The 24,916-nt window shown below is 40.4% G+C and overlaps 1 protein-coding gene across 2 annotated transcripts; it reads right to left on the minus strand.

Annotated features, from left to right (window-relative positions):
- Positions 1 to 2,018: 2,018 nt before the first annotated feature.
- On the minus strand, positions 2,019 to 23,826 carry LOC136441401 (phosphatidylserine lipase ABHD16A-like). Of its 2 annotated transcripts, none has more exons than XM_066437680.1 (19): positions 23,718 to 23,826; positions 22,080 to 22,139; positions 21,089 to 21,155; positions 20,874 to 20,960; positions 20,365 to 20,450; positions 19,624 to 19,697; positions 18,941 to 19,027; positions 17,831 to 17,904; positions 16,334 to 16,374; positions 15,498 to 15,599; positions 14,916 to 14,979; positions 14,588 to 14,637; positions 9,167 to 9,395; positions 8,270 to 8,333; positions 7,648 to 7,704; positions 7,087 to 7,149; positions 6,704 to 6,780; positions 6,067 to 6,212; positions 2,019 to 3,753 (listed from the first exon to the last, which is right to left on the minus strand). In XM_066437680.1, exons 1-19 carry the CDS (start codon positions 23,784 to 23,786, stop codon positions 3,655 to 3,657), a joined length of 1,596 nt encoding a protein of 531 aa, XP_066293777.1. In that variant the 5' UTR covers positions 23,787 to 23,826; the 3' UTR covers positions 2,019 to 3,654. The 2 variants fall into 2 exon arrangements, with proteins under 2 accessions (XP_066293777.1, XP_066293778.1); XM_066437681.1 differs by having other exon boundaries at positions 22,080 to 22,136; positions 23,718 to 23,815.
- Between the last annotated feature and the right edge of the window lie 1,090 nt (positions 23,827 to 24,916).

Raw genomic sequence — 24,916 nt, forward strand, 5'->3', positions numbered from 1 at the left:
ATAGTTTCGTGGAACAGAGCCAGCAAGATGTCGATCAGCTGACCTCTGACCTTCAAAATGTCCAACTTCTAGACAGGGGGAGACTACAGGACATCAGGAACAAGGTAAAACTGGGCTTTGCATGAAGTACAAATTATATGATTGTGTAGAAATGGCGAGTACTGTTATTCTAGCAATATCTTATTTTCATAAAGCAACTTTGCCATAATTGAAACACTCACTGGTATTTGACAGAACTATAATTAGGCCACACCAATTTATATTCTTGGTTAACAGATTTTTTGGGTAAAATTTTAGCACGAGGACATCATTAAAACAGAAGGCTGGGGTGAAAACTTGCACCTGACCCTGTTCACTCCCTGAAACTGTGTGCACCAAAATACAAATTTTAACTTTCCTCTGAGATTCTGTTTTCTTGTTGATTTTCCAATCTAGCATTCTTTTTTAAATTCTGTTAATCAAGAAATTAAATTGGTGTGGCCTTATGCATACCATGGTCACCTTCATGGTACTGCACACAGTAATACATAATTGAAAATGGCTAAATTTAAGGTCAGTAACAGGCATTTTGTAGCTGTAATCGAGACTATCCTATCCTTTTAGACTTCAATTGACAAATTTGTTGTGTTCCAGATTGAAGCCTTACGGACAGAAATAACCAGCGAGCAACTTGCCGCGACGATTCAACAACTGAAGACCAGCAGTATGGAACAGCAGACGTGGGTTCAGGAGAAGCGTAGACAAATCACACACATCAGAAACAAAGTACAAAACCTCCAGATACTGAAAGAACAATTGGGGATCAGGTAGCAAAAGGTTAAGGTAGTCCCATAGCCTTTTTGGTTGAAGGGGCAGTGGGTTGCCAAACCCTTCTGGGTAAAACTATGACAGGTATTAAATACACATTTTAGTTTTAAATTAAAAATATAGAATACTTTTGGGGATGGATAGCTACATTAATTCTATTGTAGCTCTCATGAACAGTATAACTATAAGCACAGTGTGAATAGTGTAAAAATGTTTTAAGTTTATCTTGAAGGAAACCTACAGAGCGAAATGTATTTAAAGACAATTCCAAAATAAATGTCGATTCAAATTCTCTACAACTGGATAAGACATGAAGATTTACTTCCGGATGTTTCTCTTACCTGTAACTGATATGAAGATTTACTTCCGGCCGTTTCCGAGAGGAAATATCTCAGCATGCACTGTTCAAATCACACAGGTTAAACTACTGATGATCAAGCTAAGCAAAAAGTCCAGCCTGTAAAAAAAATGTGTTTTTAAGTTTTAGACTTAGAGCTCGGATGTACATGTACTAGATTCTTTGCTTGTTAATGTGTTTCTTTTAATATGTTGTTTAGATCCAAGATAGTTCGGTGGATGGCAAAGGGTAAAAAAGTGTCCCCTCTTAAAGAGTCCTAACTTAAAGGATCCCATAAAATTATGTTGTACATGTAGCATAATATACATAATCATGTAAAAATGATAAAATGTAATTTCTTAAGCAGTGCTAAGAACTGTACTATAGTAAAGATTCTAATATAAAGATTCTAAACCTATGTCCCAAATAAGAATTATTGCTGTATAGGAAAGCAATGGTATAAGATTATTTGAAATGTCGTCTTTTAGATGGGCGCTACTTCAATCTTTCAGTTATATCTACTTTAAATTTATTTCTTGCTATAATATACTTAGTCTAGTATGTCCAGTGTAACATTTTGTTTGAAAAAGAGTTATCTGCTATATTCAGAAGTCAGGAGATAATGTCAAAAACTTAGAGCTAATATGATTATTATCTATCAACCTTCAATTAATGGGAATAAGACAGCAAAATATAATAAGAAGGCTATGTATATTTGAGTCATCATTAATAATGATGTGTGCATTGCAAATCTGTGCAAATACATGTAATACATTGTACAAAGTAGTAAACACACCCAACCTAGACCAGAAAAACTATTAGTTTCAAAATACATTGTACAATTTTTAAAGTATACATAAAAGACAAAGCTGGGAACGATTCCATGCATTTTATTAACTTGTTCAAAATGAAATTTCAGTCTTCAAAGTCTTGTTGTGATGAAAGCTATCTTGTAATTGTCATATTTTATTCAAAATTGTTGTATTGAAAATGATGTATATATTTGAGCTGGCTCTCAAATCTTGAATTGTAGTAAAATGGAGCGTTGAATAGATGGAAATAACGGTTGTTTCAGTCTTGCATTCATTTGTAATTCATCGACTGTGAAATTGTTGGTAACAACATAAGTTGGATCCAAGTTGGAAGGCAGGCAAGAATGCATCCAAAACCCTGAGATACAATACATTGTACTTCAAGATGTAACTCACCATAATTCTAGCAAATACCTCTTCCATTGTTCTATATTATGGCTGGGGGAACAGTAGGTAAGTGCAGATAGCGGTTGTAGATACCTGTATATACACACAGACATATCTGAGGTGGCCTTGCCTTTGTTTGAAGAAAAAAACTGAAATTAAACACCAAAAGAAACCTTTCCAGCTCAAGATATCGCAGAAAATACTCCACAAGACATGTACAGTACAACACCCAATTGCTTTACTTTGTCATAGCTACGTATACATGTACATAGTTCACTAGTTCTGTTCCAAACACCTACAATGTTTCACTGTTCATAAAAGAATACCTTCAGTCACGTTCATAATTATTTTACACGACTTTAAGTCACAACAAGTGTCCTGTACATTTTGTAGCATTCAGAATTTAGAAGGTTGTACACTGAAAACAAATTTAAAGTGAACTGTACAAAGTAAAGGTTTTTTACATCTTCATCCTACCAAATTCTAAATCTAATAATTCAGAACAGTTTGACTGAAAAATATAGAAATGGAAATCACAAAATCTGCAACAGTTTGCATATTATATCAACGCCACACATTATTTGCAATCTTTAGACAAAGATGCATGTACAGAAGCAATAAGCATAAGCAATACAAAATTCATGTGGACACAATAAACTGCAAAGTTTTCTGATTTTCAAACTGTTCAGAACAATTCACAATGTTTCAAAATAAAGAGGGCCATTCTAGCTACGGGCTAGCTGTAGATCTTGGTAGGTATTATGTTGATGGTACAAGCACAGCTTTTAGACAGTTCTTTCAGTGCTGTCTACCATAAGGACAAAACCGTCAAGACGCTTAAGACTCAACTAATCAATATTCACAGCTCTTGCTTTAACTTGCAAAAATTTTACATGTATTGGTAACGTGAAGACTTCATCATCCTGGAGTGTTGTTCACTCGAAGAAGCAACCCCACCTTGACTTGCTTGCTCTGTCCAATGCCAAACACAAACTTAAGACGACTTACTTCAATGTTGATATGATCTTATATTGCAGTACTTTCAAGCCCATATACTTGCGTTGATGATGATGATGATGATGATACTTGCGGATGACCACTTAAATGTAGTCTCATGCATAGTGACCTACATAGTGTACAATATACATTCAAGTACTATATACTTGCCTGAGTAAATGCTTTACTGCCCTGCCATACTTTTATTTCTTCCCTTATACAAATCACCACATAAAACAATACAAAACAATACAAAATTACTGAAACCATTAGGGACGAGGGTCTATAAAACTCTTCTCCATGGAGCACCCTTGACTATCCGCGGAGTGCAGCTAGTGACCACGGCAGCCGGAAATGACTGGCTGGCAGCGGGGTACAGTGGGTGGACTCGTAGTTAATCATGTGCTTGGTAGCCTGTGGAAAATGAAAGAAAAAAGAACTGTTTAGACTGGGTCCAGACATGTTTACCAGAGAAACCATTCAAGTACTTTAAAAAGTCTTGGATTTAAATAAAAATAAATGTAATCTTGTCAAAATCCAGTTCAAAACTAGTTTCTGGAGGTGTGTGTGTGTGTGTGTGTCAGTTGTGAGCAAACTGAGAAAAAAATGTGACATTTTATGCCCTTCCCCCGTAACTGGAAGACCGCAGTTCAAATCCTGGGACAGGAAATCTCGGCCGAGGCTGCACCCGTCTTTCAGAAGAGACATAAAATGGGGGTCCTGTGTTCTGCCCCAAGCATGTTAAAGAGAAGCCCTCCCTATAAAAAATATACCCTTTACTGAAACAGTAAGGAAACCTACTAAGGCCATAGCAAGTAAATTCTATGGATGACATCCTCTGCAGATTCCAAATTTAGTGTGTGCGGGCGAAAAAACAACAAGGCGGGCAAAAAAAAACAAGGCATCCACTTTTTCAAACTTGAATAGCATCTAGGATGTACTACGTGATAAAATATTATGTTACAACAAGTCTTTTATCCCTGCATTCAATAAAACATTTACTAACACTGATGTCAACATTAAAATGTTTAAATCATGGATTTAGATCCGGGTCTGTATATCAAGACGGCAGAGACAAGGTTCCCGTACACTGGGCACGGGAGTCTCCTGAGTCATGAGGCAGACTGATGGTGACTACATGTTGCTGGCTCTGCTCACTTTTCCTCAGCTGAAGTTCTCTAGCTCTCTGCTATTGCTGTCCTTGATTGAAATTGATGTCATCCATAAAATTTACTCGCTGTGGCCTAACCTACAAGTACATGTATGTGCTACGATATACAGTAGAAGCCACTTAATTGCACCTCGGATAAACGCGCCTTCCGTTTAATTGCACCAAATCCCAAAATCCCAAACCGGTTCCCATTCACTGCATTGTTAGTGACTCCGCATAACTGCACCACGCATTGTCACCAATTTCGGATAACTGCACCAATTTTTTCAAAAATCCTCGACAAGTTAACTAAAAAGGTGCGCTAAAAATCGGCAAACGCGGTACAAATGAGCCGATACCTGCCGGTGTAAAGGCGCAATACCGCCATTATGTTTAAAACTGTTTTTGAGTAACAAAAGAAGGCGGTCTCCATTGACAGTCACGTTGATAGGAATCGTATGGGAGGTCCCGGGTGGGTCCAGGGCGTGTCGGCACCATCAAGAGACGCACGCCTACCAAAGGCGGCATTGCGCTTTGGCAGACAGCATGCTGTACTCAATAAAGATTGGTCTCTATCTGTACTACTGTCTTATTACTGTGAATGCATTCAAGTTCGCGTGGATTTGATTTCGCGATAAGGATGGCATGGGGTGTTGTCGGTGGTTTGAGGTTTGCGGCAGCGCTACATGTACATACTGCTGCCGATAATAAAAGACCGGCGTCTTTACGTCTAGTCGGAAACAATAGAGGCTCGGCAAGGGCTACAGACGTGTAGGCGGACATAACAGTCGCTTTTGGCGGTGCGGTGCTAACGTGATCATCTGGCTGAATCCACGTCCTAGAAACTTCCTGCATTTACCGGAACGAGGTATACGCGGGTTAGGCTCTGCTACTGTATAAGGAGAATGATCTGTCCTTGATCTGAGTCATCTAACCATATCTGCCAACTAGATACACTGTACAATTCACTACCATGGTGTCGACAGTCAAATCTGTCCAGACAATTTGTTGATTCAAGTTGTTAAGATACGGTGTCAAGTTTGTCTTAGTCATACCTACCGTCATTTAAACTAACAAATTGTGAGACCAAAGTTATTATTCTAGACATAACGTTAAAGTCGGAGTTGTTTTCTTTGCTGTGCGACTCAAGCATATTTTCTCTTTCTACACGTGTACAGGCCTAGCTACTGATTTAAACATCTGTGAGGAAGCAAAAAAAATGTTAAGTTTAATCTGTACAGTATCATGGTAAACTTTACAAGATTTTTGTACAGTACATGTCCTTGAATACGTAAATAAAGTAAATAACTGCATAATTTCGTCTATTTTCTTTGTGCTAGTGTTTCTGACTAACAATACACCCCCCAGCCCATGGTGGTACGGTCCAGCTGGGCATTTCGCATAATTGCACCAGCCGGATAATTGCACCAAAAACGCTGACAAATGCGTGGTGCAATTAAGCGGATTCTACTGTATATACTATTAGCACTACAAGGCGAACAACAACAACTGTACATGACAAACAACAACAACAACCCCTTCTCCAAAAAAGTTGTTCTTTGCTGGTCTATACCTACCAGGAAGAGCACCAGCTGAGTCTTCTCCTCTGAGCTGAGTTGGTCGCCGATCAGACACGGGAAGTTAGCGGAGTTCTCCTCCACCCAGGACTTCAGCAGGGACGTGCACAGCTGCTCATCTACTGAGTACTGGTTATAAACCACAGCTGCAACACAAAAACATTGGATATGTTACTATACAAGCCAGGTACCATTACTGTCACAGCTACTTACATACCGATGAGCACTGGTTATACACAGCAGATAGGGCAGACAAAATGTTCCATCTGATTCATGTAGCTGGTTTGTACTAGACTCAAAAGAATAGCAAATTGAATGCAATTTTTCCACAATCTTACTCAGATGGAAATTTAAGTACGATGAGACTTTATTTCAATACCAAATTATAGTATCACTCAATGATCAGTAAAATGTTATGAAAAAAATAGATGCATCTGTACATCTGGTTGACCTGAAAAGCTCTACAATGTACATGTATCAGGATTTACATTTTGTAAATTTTGTACTTCATGAAGAAGATTCATCGGCTAAAGACATGGGAATGTAATATGTTCTTGAATCAATCATAAGTACATTGTCCCATGTTTTTAGCCAATGTATCTTCTTTACAAAATACAAAATTGATACATGTACGTACCTTGCACAGTGGGAGTGCGTGCTGATAGCCACTCCCGAAGCATCGTGATGGTCGACTCTGTGATCAGCTTAGGGTATCTGAGGGAAAAAATCTCCAAGTTGATATACAAAATCACAATTTTTCTTATCATGCACATTATATCTGCCAGTGTTATATTCATGACATTTGTTATCATTGAGGCAATATTGATTTTATTGGTGTACCTGCTATATGCCAACTAAATCTGATAAGTTAATCATATCAAGCAAACATACAATGTATATCATGCAATACATTGTGCCTATAATGTGAAATATTAACAAAATCTTTTAAAGGAATTAAGTCCAAAGATACTTAAAAATGCATTGATAAACAAACATCAAACTGTATTTCTCTCATCCCACCTGAACTGCAGCAGCTTGACCAGCAGATCGTTGCCCCTGTTGGATTCTATTGCATCAGGGTCACTGGAGGTCAACATGAAGACATAGAATGTTTAACAGCCAGACAAACATTTGATTACATGTCTTTCCTCAAATTGTATCTGAGGAGATCATTAGGTAAAGAAGTTATTTATCCATATACTTGTACGTAGGTTAATTCTTTTGTACGTTGATGAAGGTTAGACATCCAGGTAATACGGTAATAAGATACGCAAAAGATAGTTACTCAAGCAACTGGATAAGATTTTGAAACTGACGTTTCGGACAGCATCTGCTATCTTTTGTCAGTGACTAAGGAAACATCTGGCAGAACTAGTTCATTCAGTCACTGACGAAAGATAGCGGATGCTGTCTGAAACGTCTGTTTCAAAATAACTAGTAACTATTTTCGGCAATTCTTTTGTATCCAATTGTTTGTTTGCATGTATAGTAACTGTTGTAGAAGTCCTTACGAAAGTCGCTGTACTTCTGTTTGTGTCAATAAAGATTGATTTATTGCTACTAACTGATGAAGAGACTTACGTTGTTGTTATCATCTCATCTCTGGTTCTCCTGACCAGCATCACAGGTCCTGGGTACCTGTCATGGCAGAAAAGTATCACATCAAATCATCATCTTTATCACATCACAATCATACATGTATTAACAGTACATTTTACACATGAGGAATGCATGAGGTCCTAGTGCAATTTTTCTCTCAAGTTCAAAGGTAAAGGTAAAGCAGGCATCCTCAATTGAGGTGAAAGTAGCTAGTGGTGGTGCAATGCGGCTTTGCCACGGCTCGCATTTTTGGCCAAGTATACCGGGTCACCCCTACTCTTCTCGATAAGTGTGTTGGGTTCTTTTACTCGAACTCGTGTAGACCACTGAGGTTCAAACGCGGGCCCTTCGGATCCACGGAATTTGATCCAGATGGCGAAGCATTGGGTTGCGTTACCGCTTGCGCCACAGGGACATGTTTTAAGTTCAAGAAATACACTTAGTCACAACTTTTCTGCTATAATTATTCATTTTTCCTGGTAACATTCTTGCAAAATGTGTCTTTTTAAGCTTTTTATTCTTTAAATCACAATGTACCTTACGCTTCTGGTGTAACTTATTTTGCTATACTTGTACAGCCTCTAAAGAACTTTAAACTGCTTACCTGTTAAGCTGTGCTGCTATGTCCAGGTTGAAGTATGTGTTAACACTACGGATCACCATACCTCCTGTAAAGAAGTAGAACATCATACATTACAGGTCTCCATTATAATAAGTTTATTGCAAGTTCTTGCCTGTAGGCTAATTGCAAGCACATGAAATATGGAAGGACGGACAGACAATTGGTAACAATAAAGCATGTGACTATTCTAGTCTAAATACTAACACTAAATTCTATCTTCTTTGGGTTTGACTTCTTTTTTCAAGACAGTGTAAGACGAATGATCCCTTTTTTTCTGTAATGTTTGCCAATGGGTTTTGTGACGTTAACAGGAGAGTAGTTCTCGTTTGGTCTGTAAACATGGAGAAATTTGGATGGAATTTGGTGGCCTCTTTAAACAGCCCCTTTCTTTCTTGGTTGTAGAAGGGGCAACTTGAAATAAAATGTGTTTCGTCTTCCAATGTTTGACATGCAGTTTTTACAAATTCTTTCGCACACAGGTAACTTTTTGTACCGCCCTTTCTCTATTTCAAGAGGATGGGATAAGACTGGAATTCAAACATGTGAGTCTTACACAGATAGACCTGTCAGCTATACATGTACATGTAATAGGCTTGGATACCAGGCAAGATTTCCATAGCAACTAAAGAACCTGTTAACAAGAACAGTCCCTCAGACACAATGTCTAGAACATACTAGCTACTTAAACATATTGTATTGACACAAATATAATATTGCTTCATTAATATCCATAATGAAAAAGAAACATTTCATTCTGCTGTCATAGTATACAGATCATTACTTGCTTTGAATCATCTACAGTCATGTACTACTCCAAGTTATACAAAATCTTAAAGCCAATGCTGGAAAAAATTAGTTTTTCTTGAAAAGGAAACTCACGTAAGCTCTCGGGCATCCTTGATATCGCCAAAGGCAAGAGGTCATCGAAGGTCGCGTCCAAAATGACCCCGCTGGTAGTGGGGTGGTTCATGGCCGCAAAGGTTGCTGGATATCCGCCGATGGACCAGGCGAAGATGATGATGTTTTCAGGAGAGAACCCTAGCTGGTGCACGGCGTACTGCATCACAACGTCGATGGCATTGCCCTCATTCTCTGGCATGGGGATGCCCTTGCGGGAAAGATGGAATAAATGCTTGTCATAAGAAAAGCTTTCTATTCTACTTAACTTACTTAGACATAAATCCTCCCGTGCCTAGTGGAACATCTAGCAGCAATCATCCTCCATGCAGTTTAGGCCATAACATTCTCAATAATCTATTTCCCTGGTCCTCTGACATTGCTATGTAAACTTTTAAAGGCATCCAGAGCATTTTATAAGGCTTGAAACTTGAATAAAAAACTCCAATTTCTAGTCATTTCTACGTATAGTAAGTTTTGATAACACTATACCATTACATATCGACATTAAAGTGGCAAAGATACGATGTCGTTGTGTGGTGCACTGCGTGAAAGCTCAGATTTCCGGTTCTTTCCGAGTCTGCGCACGTCCGTTAAAACCTAGGCGGGCAGGAAGTGTGAAGAGTTTTCCGGGTCCGGCGTGTGCCCACCGGGAAAATTCTGCGTTTTCATGCACAGTTAGCTGTGCGTTGATTCCCAGGGCGTTGCACACTCGCGTGTGACCCTGCCGGGTAGATAACAATAAGCTTTAGCTCACGCATTATAAGCCACGGTGTGTGAACTACACGGAACTGTGATAGGCAAATGATCTTTATTTGCTGTGACTTTGTGTTCGTCACTTAACAAAAATCATTAATAAATTTAGGATTGTAAAGGACTAAACAAATTTCTGTTGGGTAGTAGTAGGATCGAAAATAATATTACCGAATGCGAATGATACTATGACGGTTTAGATCGCTGGGATCCAGACTGTTATCGCGCCCTTTCAGTCGGCGGCCCAGAGCTCTAAGCCCGCCGATAGAAATTGTATTACCGCACCGGGGGAGTTCTAAAAAATCCCGAGAGTTGACCGGTCCTTGCGGGTAAAAGGCACGGTCCACTCCCCGGGCTACAAATCTCCGTAGTGTTAATTTAGATCCGGCGGGCTGACAGTCTAGGACCGCCGAAGAGACTCGCTAGCAGCCCGGTCCCTAGTCGGGTTTCTCCAGGGTAAGAGAGTTAGGGGCGCACCAGACAAGCTGTTTTGTACGTACGTGTAGGCCATGGCAATAGTATGGGTTTCAGCAAGCTTGGTTTCAGATAGCCTGGATACCAGACCTTTCGCGCGATGCGATGATAAGCCCTTCTGGGCGGGGAAGACCTAGTAGTAGGGATAGAGTTGGCACCTGGGAGCGCTTGGCAGCCGAACCCTGATTTCTATCGTGCTGGCGATAATTAGTGGGCCGTGTGCTATCTGTGGCGGCGGCGCGAGTTGCTTCCCCGGCCGAAGGATTAGCGCCAGGAGCGCGGTGGTCTGGCACCCTGGCTAGCTATAGGTTTCAGAGTACTCTAAAAGTTGCATGGATAACCAAGGATATTCTTGTGATAACATATATGGTGTACCAAGGAGGTTTGCCTGGTATCTTGTCTCTACTCGTCGGCTTAGGTGTGTTTTACTGTACCCAGTGTGCTATATTGAACCGTTCTGATAGCTCGTCTTCTTAGCTTTAGTTTCGCCGCCATCGTAGCGGGAGCAAACTATAGCGAGCGGGCCAATCTGTCTGGGTGGCGGGTACCACTCCCAACGCCGCAGAGACGCCGGGAAGGTCCCGATGATATGGTTTCCAATCGGCGTATGGGAAATGATCATTTGACATGATTTGAATTATTGTATTTAAAAAGTAAACACGAGTCGTCTGTAAGATACAAGCTTCGCATAATGTTGTAAGATGTGTATTGGAATGTCTTTGTGGCGTCCATATTGATTTTCTGTTTTTGTACATTTTTCCTGTAAAAAGAAGGAGTTGAAAATACACAGAATACTAGTACTTGTGTTACGTGGTTTTGTTCCTATAGTCCTGTCTAGAGTAGTGTACTTGTGCATGCATGGTAAAAAGAAGGAGCCGTGAAACAAAGGAAACATGAAAATGGCGTCGCGTCACCATATGCTACACCTGAGAATTAATTTATTTAAACCCCGTTCACACTCAAAAAAATGGATCGGAATGAATATTCATACGGATAGAACTACTCCGATCGCCAATGACGATGTAACCTATATCTATTTTTATGTATTCATTTATGTAACCTATGTAATGGCCTCATGTGATAAAACTTGTGAGTGTGGCTTGCAATTATTCTCCAAGCTTGCAATTCATGCTGAATATATAAGGCATTTGGCGTTATTTGAAATACTCAAGAGCAAGTCTAAGACTGTATTAGTGCTACACATTATCAAGGACATTATCAATGACATTATACACAAAGATGACCGGTTGTTTTGGTGCATAGACATGGTCATAGTGAACTAAGCTTTCAAATGTACCGGGAAGGGGGCAAATCAATTGCAATGGTCTATGTTGCAATGGTCTGTGTTGAAATGAAACGAACTTATTTGAGTCGAACAAGTAATTTCTACGTACTATTAACCTGTAAACACAGAAGTTTATTGTTGTACAAGCGTGCATCTCAAATAAACCACTGAATAATTACACAACAAAGACTTGACCAGCGGGCACGTGGTATTTCACAACTCATTGTGTCTTTATTTGTGCAGGGCTCTGTAAAACATGACTGTCAGCCAATTGCAATTTACATAGTATATGGTTTGAAAAGAACAGCCAATCAACGCCCGTGTCGCTATTTTCGAATCTCTTAGTTGGCACACGTATCCCAAATGAGGACTACTAGTAACTGACTTAGTGTGTGGGCTAGCCTGGAAACCATCGGGCGTTCCGCGTTATCTCTACGGCGCAGGGAGTGTTACCTGCCCGCCATGTGAGAATACCGCGCATGGGGTAATTGTACGGACTTGGATCAATTACCTCGGTCTACGGAGAGGCATAACTGACAGAAATGGATCGGTGCATAGCAGACTCAACCGTTCGGGAGAGACTGGTAAACAGGCTATGTGTGGATATATGCTCTCCACTCCCTGTCCTCTTTGCCAGGTATAGGCAGCCACGGCGCTGGGAACACTGAGAAGCTTTGGTCGTGTTCCTACATCAACATTGGTAAATCTCGCGACCTGGATCGTCAGCGAGGCAACAGTCTACTAGTTCAAGGATTTTCAAGGACCCAATTAGAACTTGTTGCAAGACTAACTGTGGACGACACTCTTTCACCTGATGCGAGACCAAGCGGGCTAATCTGACTTGGAGTATCTGCGCTTTTATCTGAAGCATATGGAAGGAAAGGTGCAGGAATGACAGCATCACGGAGACCCGCACTGAGAACTGAATTTCACTTGACCTGAGCGACTGTGGCGGCGGAGTCGTCAAGATCAAAAAAGGAACACACTCTTTGGAACTTTTATAGCCGATTCTTAACCGCAAAGTGCAAATAGTGGCATTCGTGGATAACGGAGAAACAACAATGAAAGTTTAATCACCATTTTGAACCAATAAAAGCATGTTTTACAGGGTTTTGGGCCGGGAAAGTGGAAAGCGCATAAGGGATTTTTTTTTTGGGGGGGGGGCATTTTGGCCACAGACCAGGCCTGGTCAAACCTTGGATGGTAATTAAATGCTAATTAGGTGATAATTGTCGCTAAATTATGCAGCTACCGGCGGCAATCATGTTCACTGGACAGGACGTGTGTATAAATTTCCCTATAGCTGCACGGGTAATTAAATGATAATTAGGTGATAATTGTCGCTAAATTATGCAGATACCGGCAGCAAAAGCGTTCACTGGGCAGGACATGTGTATGAGTTTCCCTATAGCTGCACGAGAATTAACAGGGCGCGGACACTTCCTGCGCAGCCTAAGTGGTGCATTCGCGGTAAATCCCAGGACTGCGCGGGTCCCGTGCAGAATAGCTGAGCAGGTCGACACGACCTGGAGAGTCACGGAAAACTCAAATTTGCAGGCACGTGGAACACGGTTTCCACCCCGCAAATTCGTTATTTCATACAGTGGTGAGAACTGGTAGAAAATCCAAGCCCTTATAGACTGATCCTGACTGTCCATTACAATTAGCGGTTCGACCAATGAGAGAGTGACTGCATTTCCGTCAAATATTTGCATTTTCATGTTTTAATTTTGCATTTCTACGTTTAGACATATGGTATTGGTCTATCTACACTAGGCGCGTGAAACTAAAAGATCACCATGTAGCTTATTTTTGTGCCGCTTTTGAGCACTTCTGAAAGAAATCCGCACACAAATGTGGTAAACAGTGGCATTAAATGTCAATTTCATAAAGATTACAGTATTCAGCAACTAAAATATTTCCAGTTTGCAAGCCTCATATGCTCTGGGCACCTTTAACAAAAAGGACATTTAAGGAAAACAGACAGCTGTGAGGAAAACTTGAATTGCTAGAACTGAGTGTACCCAGGTGCAGACGTTCCCCTTAGACTCTATTTTCTAGCACTGTATTAAAGGTGCCCTAAGCAAAATTAGGGCACTGAAAGTCACATATTCAAAATCAATCTTTTTCTGATTTCTATCCATAGTAAGTTTAGATAACACTATCCCATCGCATATCGACCATCATGGAGCAAAAATGCAAAGTCATTGTGTGGTGGGAACTCATTGAAAATCTGAGCACTTGGAGGCCAGCCATCATTTCAAATCTTTCAAACATGCACGATTCTGACCGATAAGTCCCGAACGCTTCCGAAAGAAATAATCACGTGGTCATGGCTCAATGTGCTTGGGCATTGTGACGTCACGCGGCCGGAAATAACCGAAAATTGTCGACAGAAAACAGTTACGGCTGGATTCTGGGCTGATTTTTTTGGGGACCCAATAAAGAAAATACTCCTTTTGTGGCTTGCTTCTGTACTATTTTTAAACGCCCAAAATATGAAATAATGATGCAGATGGGCTAATATAGGGAAGTAAATGTCAATTTCAACCTCACCAAACAGAATTGTTTTCCCCAGAATATTTCAAGTTTTACCCCCTGAAATCGCTTAGGGCACCATCAAACTTTAGATCGGAGAACCACAAAAATAGATTGGTGTGATCTAAACAAGCAACATTTTTCATAGAAATTTCATAGATCCTTGTTTGAGATTTGACAGATTTGGACAAATCTGATGCAGAATCATAATGACTAGAACAAGTGGCAGTTGACACTGCATATTTTCAAACCCTCAAATTGTAGATACTCAAAAAAGACATAACATGACATTGCACTGCTATGTACTACTATGTAACCACCAATTTTTATAAGCTGATAAATTCACAACCTACCGTACTCCCCCCAAAGCCAGGATGGTTCCAGCCAAGAACAGAGTAACCAGCTGCAAAAACGAACATAGATTGTGGTGAGTTAAAATTTCTAAACTTTCAGCATTTTTCTCTTTCTTATAATTACCCAATAAACTGTAAGAAGAATTGTTGTACAACCCCTCAAAATGTTCTGTTTTTTGTATAGTATTTTCCTTTACTACACTCTGAACTCCTTTTTTGTTACTACCCTCATTTCAAGTTGTGTCATACACCTACAACTGCTACAATGAACCAAACTGTTATCATTTGTATGAAAAGTTGCTGACAATGACAAATGTACAAAACATACCATCCAGTGGTGTACACATACACCCAACTTCATAGAACCCTGCATTGCCCTCACTGGTGATGACCTAAAGAAAGACAAGCACATCAAAATAAATTTTTGTTTTCATAACTGCAGCTGCAGAATGAAAAAAGTAAGTTCTGTAGCTGCAGAAAGTTACATGTACCTCTAACTATTTCAGAATCAGTTTACTTCAAATACTGATGTATAAAATATTATAACAAATAAAATGTTATATTATTGTGAATGTCTGATTTGTTTATGTTATGTAATTTTCTCTTACATCCTAATTTGTTATGATTTTGTTTTTAAAAAATTCAAGGCTTCCTTGGAAATCAGTAAGATGAAAGGATTACCCTTAAGATTCAAACATGAATAAAAAATTTATTTTGGCAAAGCATTGTTACAATTATAAGACATAGAGGTTAGCTTAGCAGGAAAAAATATGTCAGCATTCAAACACAATGACTGTGTAAAGTGAGATTTTCCCTTCATTTTGCCACAAGGAAATGAAATTCTCAATACAATTTCGATCATGTGTAAGAACAACACAAACAAAAACAAACAAACAAACAAACAACAGACCAGTTTCCTGCCCTTCTCCTCTCCCATCGCCCTCCTGTCCACAAACATGGTGTCGATCTCGTTCCCGTCCTGCGCAAGCAGTTTGGCACGCTCTCCGTCGTACTACAGGTACGGACAAAGGGGGGACAATTGGTCAATTTTGGTCAAACACAAGACAATATAAACATGCATCTTTATCGCCATCATCTGGGCTAGAGATACTGCAAGTTGTTCAACGTTTTAATTGTAGTTTGATCAAACTTTATCCTAACACTAAAGGCATTACAGGAGATCTAGGGGTTGGGTTGTTGATTGTGGTATGGAAGGGAAGTGAACCTACAACACAACCAGGGACACTTATTCAATCTAGAAACCACAGATATCCTAGACCGTGAACGCCGTTGGTTTGAACGGGGAGTTAGAGAAGCAATATATGAGAGAATGTACAATCCCGCCCTCAACAGAAAAGGGGGTCTACGCGTTGAACTTTCAGGCACTTGGGGCAACGCACTTCCCCCCCCCCCCTGCTTCCCCCCCCCCCCCACAAACAACATTTAGGTACTAAAACAACAGGAGCTAATTGATTCATTAGCATACAACCTTGTCTTAACTTACTATCCTATTGAACCATCTGAATTTGTCTTCCCTTCATTAACATATCTATTCAGAATTTTGGTATAAAACCTAGTTCTACCAGATCCTTCTTAAGTCACTGACGAAAGATAGCGGATGCTGTCTGAAACGTCTGACTGTTTCAAAATTTTATGCAGTTGCTTGTGTAACTATTTTTGGCGTATCTTACTACCTGGATGTCTAACCTTCATGAACCTACTAGTAAATACATTTTTTATTCTCACCTTTTCCACCAGTTTCTTTCTACCCTCCTGAAGCATTGGAGCTGTGAAAAGATTTGGAAAAAACACAATCCATCCATTGAAGGTCATTTTGAAAAAGTCCAAGATCTACATGTACAAAATACAGTAGAATCCGCTTAACTGCACCACCCATTTGTCAGCGTTTTTGGTGCAATTATCCGGCGGTGCAATTATGCGAAATGCCCAGCTGGACCGCACCACCATGGGCGAGGGGGTGTACTATTAGTCAGAAACACTAGCACAAGGAAAACAGACGAAATTAGGCAGTTATTAACTTTATTTATTGACCCCTTGCTTGATATTCAAGCAGATCTACATGGGGCGCGAAAATCGTATATGCTAGCCAGAGAAGGTCCAGTCAGCCAGATAAGCTCCGGAGCTTCTCTGGGTGACTGGAGCTTCTCTGGCTAGCATATACGATTTTCGCGCCAAATGTAGATCTGCTTGGAGTTAACCCTTGCTGAAAATAAAGAAATGACTACGACGACTACGAACCTGTTTTGATAGTGCATTCTTTCATTTTTCCCTGCGATCTACCGCATTACAACACACGCAATGTTACAGGGGAGGCATTCTGAAACATCGTCATGCCACTCATAGGAAAACAGTTTCTGTGTTACATTACGTAGCGTGCAGTTGCCGATTTACGTAAATCATGTACCGCCATGAAACTAGGAACTGAAATTAAAACTTGGTTACTGATTACGGGTGACCCGCCCGGGACCTCCCATACGATTCCTATCAACGTAACTGTCAATGGAGACCGCCTTCTTTTGCTACTCAAAACAGTTTTAAACATATTGGCGGTATTGCGCCTTTACACCGGCAGGTATCGGCTCATTTGTACCGCGTTTGCCAATTTTAGCGAACCTTTTCAGTTAACTTGTCGAGGATTTTTAAAAAAAATTGGTGCAGTTATCCGGCATTGGCGACCATGCGCGGTGCAGATATGCGGAGTCACTAACAATGCAGTGAATGGGAACCGGTTTTGGATATTGAGATTCGGTGCAATTAAACGGAAGGTGCGTTTATCCGAGGTGCAATTAAGTGGCTTCTACTGTACTTCAACACAGCGTGTACATGTATATTTCAGGTGTATATGTGAGGAAGCGAAACATACATGTATCTCTCTGTCCTCAGAGTGTTTTCAATTTATCCTTTTGCTGAATCTTTAAACTTTTACCTTTTCTTTGCCTTTTGGCATCAAATTTGGCTGTTACCACTCACTCGACATTTACGCTACTGTAAATGGTTGCGGTTCTTAAAACGGGATGTTAAGCCATGGTCTGCTGTTCGTTGTACTTTTCCAAAAAGCTAGGGGAATTTCCCAGGTACAATGAGCCGATAAATACTATTAGCTTCGGTCTTCTCTGTCACAACCAGTAGAAAAATAGCTCTTCAGTGAGCTAATTAGTAATACTGGTTCGAGATCACTTTCATAAAATATCTACCTCCGAGAAGCATTCAGGTTTAACATACCCATAGCTTTCTGCAGCAGTCCCACGGTGCCGGGGTAAATCATACGCCGTCCGAACGTGTGAACCATCAAGTAACTGTAACAAACACAGGTCTCATCACAACATGCTCATATCTATCACTTCTTACTTTTATCTTTTATTTTATTCGTATATGTTTACTGAGTATTAGGCAGGAAGCGATTGCTTATTTGAAGCCTTCTACTCAACACATACAACAAAGAGACATAATGACATGCATAAAATTACAAAATGGATAAAAGGAAAATAACAATAGACAGTACAAGTTGGTATCTATCATTAGGTGAATCTGCCTTTACAATGGATGTAAGTATGAAATATATCGAGTATGTTACAGTTTTGTGAGTATGACGTGGAACCTCCTAACAGAAGAGAACGTAATGAGCTGTCGTTAAGTAGTTGAAGGTCAGTTATGTTGGAAAGGGATATTAACATAGTACTTCTTTGCGTGGTTTTTCTTACTTCTTCTTCAGTAATACTTCCACAATATTTTTGCTTACTCTTTTTCTTGCAACTTTCACCAACTTTTTGTGTGGCAGAGATTAGAGTCCATGCCTAAGAGTTTGAGCTAAAACATTGCGTACTATGTAGAGATAACTAAATGAACATTGATGACGAAATCAGGGAACATTCTAATATCATTTTACACTGGATAAAAAACATGTCGTCAGTATGCTTGTTTATATCTTGTATCACAATTGTATATGAAAGTTAATCTGTACATGTGTTAATATACTATATTATAGATTCTCAGTTATTTTGTGGAAGACAGGAAGACTGGATTGGATTTGGAATTGGATTGGATTAATTGGAATTGCAACAGTGCAATACACGTGGGACATAGGCAGCTATTGCTGATGTTGTGACCCACACACATAAATGTACCCGATTTTTACACTTGGGTGGAGTGGGGAAAATCGTGTTAAGATCGGTGGCAGCAGGGGATTCGAACCAGGAACCCCTTGGTTCTGAGTCGGAAATCCTGCCATTACGCCACACGACCCCACTGGACCCATCTTGGACTGGTCAGAAATTTACGGTGAATCCTTTTTTTTGGTGTATTTGGAACAAAGTAAAATCCTTCTGTTCCTACCTGGCCACGTCACAGGGCAGTCCCCACACCTTGGCTGCCACGCCGCGTGCCTTGGACCTGGGCTGGAGTCTCTTCATGGGAACATCCCTATATGAGCACAGAAATGCCCGTCAGTTTTTTGATACCCTTGTTCTTTCGAGTTTTACTTTCAATTTTGCTAAAATGATGATGTTGGATAACTTTGGCCGAAATCTAGAAAAAGAAAAAAATGGAAACCTAGTATACCTGATACTGATCCTATAGGACCGAATGTTGATATGATTATATGGATGACATTTTCTGGGACCCACCCAAAAAAAAGTTTGGCAAAAAAAAGCTGCCCTCATTATACAATCTACATGGACAGGAAGGTTGAAGAAAGGACTAAACACATTAGAGTACGGTTTACCAAATAATGGATTCTTCATTTTTTGTTGTGTCCCATCTTGTTCTTTGACCTTGGCATTCAATAATATTAGTATCCATTCTTGGAAATATATTTTTTGCAATTTACGACGCATACACGCTCATTTAGCGACTGCTTTGTACGATTTACAATATGGTCCAAAACTTCTTTTTTTTCTACACAGACGAAAATTGCTGCGTGCGCAGATGTCATCCATAATCAAATCCACATGGCCTAACCGGAAACACTGCTTTTTTTGTCTTGGGCTTCACATTGTATGTGCACCACTGTAACCCACCTGATGGCCATCTGTGTCCAGCTGTAGTTCACAGGCCACGCCCAGAAGTCAAAGTCATACCTGGCCAGCCTCACCTGGATGGTAGAAAAGGAGAACAGCAAATCAGGAGAGTACTAATCACCTGGACAAGTGCTTTTTTCACAGATTCCCTCAATGAAAAGCCATATACATCGACCGCTTCTAGGCATTGAACTTAGTTGATGGGAGATGATTATGATTATGCTTTGAGACACCGGTGAACATTGTTTTTGAAGGCTTGCAGGTTGTATACGGGAGGGAAACAGTTGTCATTGAGAAAGTTCCATATTTTCTAGTACTCCAGTCAGGAGCTCTGAAGAAGGTGTCTGACAGACACCGAAAGGTCAGCAGGTGAGATTCCTGGTTGTGTAAAAAGAAACAGTACTCCAAATATCAGAAAGTTCTATAGTTTGGCAGTCTGTGAAAAAAGTAGTTGCTGGTGGTGCTACTGGCCATTGAGGTTTCCATTTTCCAAATAATAATATACATGAAATTTCTTCATTCTTATTCTTAATACAATCCTGCATTGTCATGCATGTTGTGATGTGAAATATCAATTTTTTATCCCTTCATAGATTATTTTTTCTGAAGAACCAAGAAGCAACTATCATATCAATAATTGCCATCTGCCAACTGTTTTTGTCAAGCCCCCAAGTGGTAACTAGTCTGTTTGACTGTTGTGTCATTAATTTGTGTTGAGTAAATATTAAATGTTTCACCAACCTTGTTCTCTGCGGAGAAGACCTGTCGAGCTGCACTCAGGATAGCGATGAAGGTACAGTAGTCAGGGTTGGCCCACCTACCAATACCTGGAGAAAAACATCATATCAATCATTGTAGAAAAAATCTTCATTTTGGGGGGGAGGGATACATGTAGGGAATGGCCTTCTAATAGATGATTGAATAAAGATGAATCAATGGAAAAACTCAAATTCTAACTCTACTATTTTTTAAGGGGTTCTTCAGAACTAAGAGATGGTGCAATTCCCTAGCAGCTTCTTTTCAAACTGCAGCTTACATGCATATACATGCATGTATATACTACCAAAGCGTGGTAGTGGCAAGGAGAAAATAAGGCAACACACATTAGGTTTGAACTCTCTTCTCTGCATGAGAACACACAACTAAGTTACACTACAGACCCATGTCCATTTAGGATGCCTCGACACCCCGATAGCTAATAGCCTGTCACAACTGAGCTTAAGTACATATACAGAACCCTGTTCCCTCACCTCTCAGCCAGAAAGCCCCAGACATTATCACAGCTGTAGCCATGGCCATACGAAGTCCACTGTTCATACCTTCTAGGGTGAAGTAGCCTGGAATGGGAAAACATGAGATGAAAACATTTATCCTAGTACTAGTATCTTACAATATCAGCCATCACATTTTGTTGTTAACCAAAACTTATTTACCAGGTATTTGTACATGTATGAAAGCTCCCTACCTTTCCGATACAGGTATGTGACGAGGATGGGTGACGTCCAACAGGAAAGGGACCACATGAAGGAGGCCTGGAAACAAACACAACACTTCTTAGATTTATATCAGCATGTCTGTGTGTGTTGCCAAATATTTTTTTGTGGTCAGCATAACTTAAGAAACTCTGTATGGATTATGATGATATTGACCTGGGCTTAATTTGAACAAGGGAACAGGGGCACTGTACCCCCATACCCTGACCCTGACCATGTGCCACCTTACCCTGGGGAGCAGATCCTCTGACAAGCATAAAATTTAAAATTCTGATTGACCAGGGATGCTACTAGGTCACATGCGGCCACAGTCTTCAACTGTGACCTGCCTCTCTCTCTCTCTGTCTATCCAATTTAACGTCTTTTGCTCCCCATCATCTGGGGGTTAGACGTGCTTGCACATGGATGGGGAAGCCCCAGAACTCCTCATCAAGTGCAAGTCCTTTTTTGTAGCAAGAGTTTTTACGGCTGGATGCCCTTCCTAACGCCAACCCAAACCCTACTGCTGGGCTTAGGACATGGGAAATGTGTGTTAAGTGCCTTTCCCAAGGGCACAACATCTGGGTGCATGTCCAGACATATCTGGGTACTCCACTGGGGATTAAACCTGGGTCTTATCGGTTCATAGCCGGATGCTCTGCCACTGTGCTACACAGACGCCACACATAGTAATTTTGCGAAACATGAAGCCTTGGAACTGTCCCATTATCTAATTTTTTTCTTAAAGTCAGTCCACACCATCCCCTCGCTTGGTCGCCTGCTCCCTTGCAATGCTTCCCTTGCAATTGAGTATGTGGGTAGGTGATGGGAGGACGAAGGTCAAGGTTGATTTTGGGCCCCCTGATGTGTGACCTTGGTACTGCAGCAGATTTGTTTTTTTGTGTCTTCTGTCATTTAAAACAATTGAATAATTTCTTTGCACATTTTCTTAGAAACAACACAGCGACAACGTTAAAATCTCACCCATTGTATGATCCTGTCTCCCAGTACTTCGGCTGTGTTGGCTTCATACGGCCGACTCTGCTGCAAATGACACAGGACGAAACAGATATGACCTTTAGTTCTCTTGTATGTTTAATACATGCATATTATTTCTACTCTACATACAAGCACATTTTGGGCTCTAACAAATACAGATGAAGTGATGCAATACTGTAAATGCAGTGATGTTCGTGGGGATTTTATTTTGCCGTAGGGAGAAAATGGAGTGTTCGGGTATTTTGAGTTCGCGTTTGAAACAATAATAGCGCTATACAGTCACACAATGGAACGGCTTTTCGCGGTGGTTTTAAGTTTGCTGTAAAGAGTTCACTACTAGTATGAAAACCCGCGAACATGAAACCAATGCAAACATTTCTGCATTTACAGCACTTAGTTCTGGGATAAATGAATGCCTTTTATACCATTTTTGTTGGCAAGTTACAAACTACATTTTTTTTACTATCTATAGCGATGTGTACAAGGTCATTCATGATTCCAAGTATATATATGCATGTGCAGTGACATGTATGGTGGTTAATGATGTCTTATAAGGTAAAGGCCCTTGTGATGACATTAAAACACGTCTGGACATTGATATGCAAATCAAGAAATTGGTCAAGACCAGAACTGTTTCCAAGTCAGGTTCTTCACCTTTGACCTTACTAGTACGTGTGCATACTCGGAGAGTCGGAATCGTCTTGACTTGAACCAAGGCTTGAACGAATCATGAAAGACTAATTATACACCTACTTTGGTACAAGAGCATGTCTTATTTTGCACCTGTATCTGTTCATCAGATAATATGTGTCATAGTAGTGATATTGTGATTGATAACCCACAAAATCATTAATTATTAATCACCCCATTGTTTAGAACTAGCTGATGACCTAAAGCCACAAATGTACAGTTTCTACACACAGCTATAACCAGTCACAATTGACCTGCAGGTCATTTCTACATATTTACAGTTAACGTTACGTCATTCAGTATGGAAATAATAATTATGTTGCGCCCATCGAAAGTGAAAGCGAACCCCCCTCCCCCCAAAAAATTATATAATAATATCAGGTGTATTTGCAGCCAGTGCCACAGGCAGGTACCCAATGTGTAGGGTAATGAGGCTGTTTAACGTGTTCGAGGCACCTCCTCGAGCACGGGACCCCCGTTTTACGTCCCTCCCGGAAGACGATTTCGTGGAAAGCTTTCGTGAGGCTACAGCAATCCGGACGTCCTTGGTTGGTCCCCCATCCAAGCACTGTCCGGACCGCGCGTTGCTTAACTTCCGAGATCGAGGGATCGGGTGTATCCAACGCGCCACGAAAGGTGACATATGATATAGGGATCGTTGCATAGGGTAAATCTATTCCGACAGTACTCTAGTTGTTAAAGGTTATGTTTGTACAAACTAGCAACAAACAACCTGTCTACCAGAAAACTGCAAATGAGGGCAAAAAATAATAAATAAATTTTCACTGAAAATCGCCCCCCTCCCACTATCTCGGCCATAGAATAAAATACCCAACAAAAGCCTAAATCCTTGCTTTGGCGGTACATAGCTTTCGACAACGTTAGCTTGTGGCCTTAACAATAGTTCTGCCTGCCTAGGAATCACGTGCGTACCTTTCCTTCGCTATTAGCGGGAATTCGGAACAGTCTAGGCCCGGTCGCACAGCGCCAGAGAGCAGCCATCTTGGTTCTGTCTAGATGAGTGAAGTTTTGATACTAACTGCAAGGTGGCGCTAGTGATCGGGTTCAACAGAAATTTTTTTTAACAAGCATGTCTTCTTTTCAATGCATTGTCATGTTTTATGCCAACTTCTGTGTTATTTTGTTGCCATTGATAATGTCTCAAAGATATAGCTTACAACAGAGAACTTAATTTTGCTTCTTCTTTTTAAGGTGATAACGTCAAATGGTGTTTTACGTCTGTAAAAATAAACAATATTTGACGAGAAACAGTTTTTGGTGCATCACAGTCGGACAGGCCAGGGGCTGCGTTTCCTCACTTCTTTGTTCAACACATCAGCTCATTGTCAGTGTGTTTTGTCAAAATAGATGTTGCCTACGTAAATCTTCAAATATTAATTAGCATCAAAGAAGGTAGCCTTTCTTAAATTCAATACCCTCCAAATCCGGCTTAACAATGTAAGAAAGACCCGTTAATTAACTCTGAAAATATGATATTCAACGCGTTACTTATCTATTCCAAAACGTTCTTTCCGCATGAATGAGGTATAAGCAAGCAACAAAATCAGGCTATAATCTACATTGCCGACATGAAATCTTCATGTAGCAAAAGCTACACAGAATTTGGAGAAAGGCTTCAGAGCTAGCTGTTCTCTGAGAATGTCATCGCAAAGCCATTTTTACAGCCTTCCTTTAATATAGTCAGGCCTGTGAGCCACCCATGTTATTAATAATTCAAGCCTGCTAAGATAGGCGATTATCTAAATCTCCATGTTGTTGATGTAAATCGCATTTTTTTTTATACATACCATCTGCATGACACACAAACATTTAACGGACAATTAAGAGTAGGAGCGCCGTAGGAAAACGAGCTCTCCGCGTCCTACCACTTAAAAGCCTTGGCCTGAAGGCTGGCAGGAGACGCTTTCTGAGATAAGCGTTGGAAGCGTGGCTGCATGTTGTTATTGAACGACGTCATCTTCAAAAGAACTGTAACCCATTCCATTAGAATACACCTGTCCGGTTTTAAGACAAACAGAAAGAAACAGATTCGAACTGCCTTCGACCGTAGGATCCAAAAGAGGTACTGCTAATTACCTTCAGATCGCTCCTATGACATATGACAAATATGG

The sequence above is a fragment of the Branchiostoma lanceolatum genome, chromosome 9 (genome assembly GCF_035083965.1).
Source record: "Branchiostoma lanceolatum isolate klBraLanc5 chromosome 9, klBraLanc5.hap2, whole genome shotgun sequence".
Lineage (NCBI taxonomy): Eukaryota > Metazoa > Chordata > Leptocardii > Amphioxiformes > Branchiostomatidae > Branchiostoma > Branchiostoma lanceolatum.

What these genes read in the sequence shown, in the direction of transcription:
- LOC136441401 (XM_066437680.1), bottom strand. Translation starts at nt 23,786, where the DNA reads ATGGCTGCTCTCTGGCGCTGTGCGACCGGGCCTAGACTGTTCCGAATT. An exon ending in CACATACCTGTATCGGAAAG is followed by an intron (nt 20,961 to 21,088) that starts GTAGGGAGCTTT and finishes TTCCCATTCCAG; the next exon opens with GCTACTTCACCCTAGAAGGT. An exon ending in ACGCACTCCCACTGTGCAAG is followed by an intron (nt 6,213 to 6,703) that starts GTACGTACATGT and finishes TTTGTGTTGCAG; the next exon opens with CTGTGGTTTATAACCAGTAC.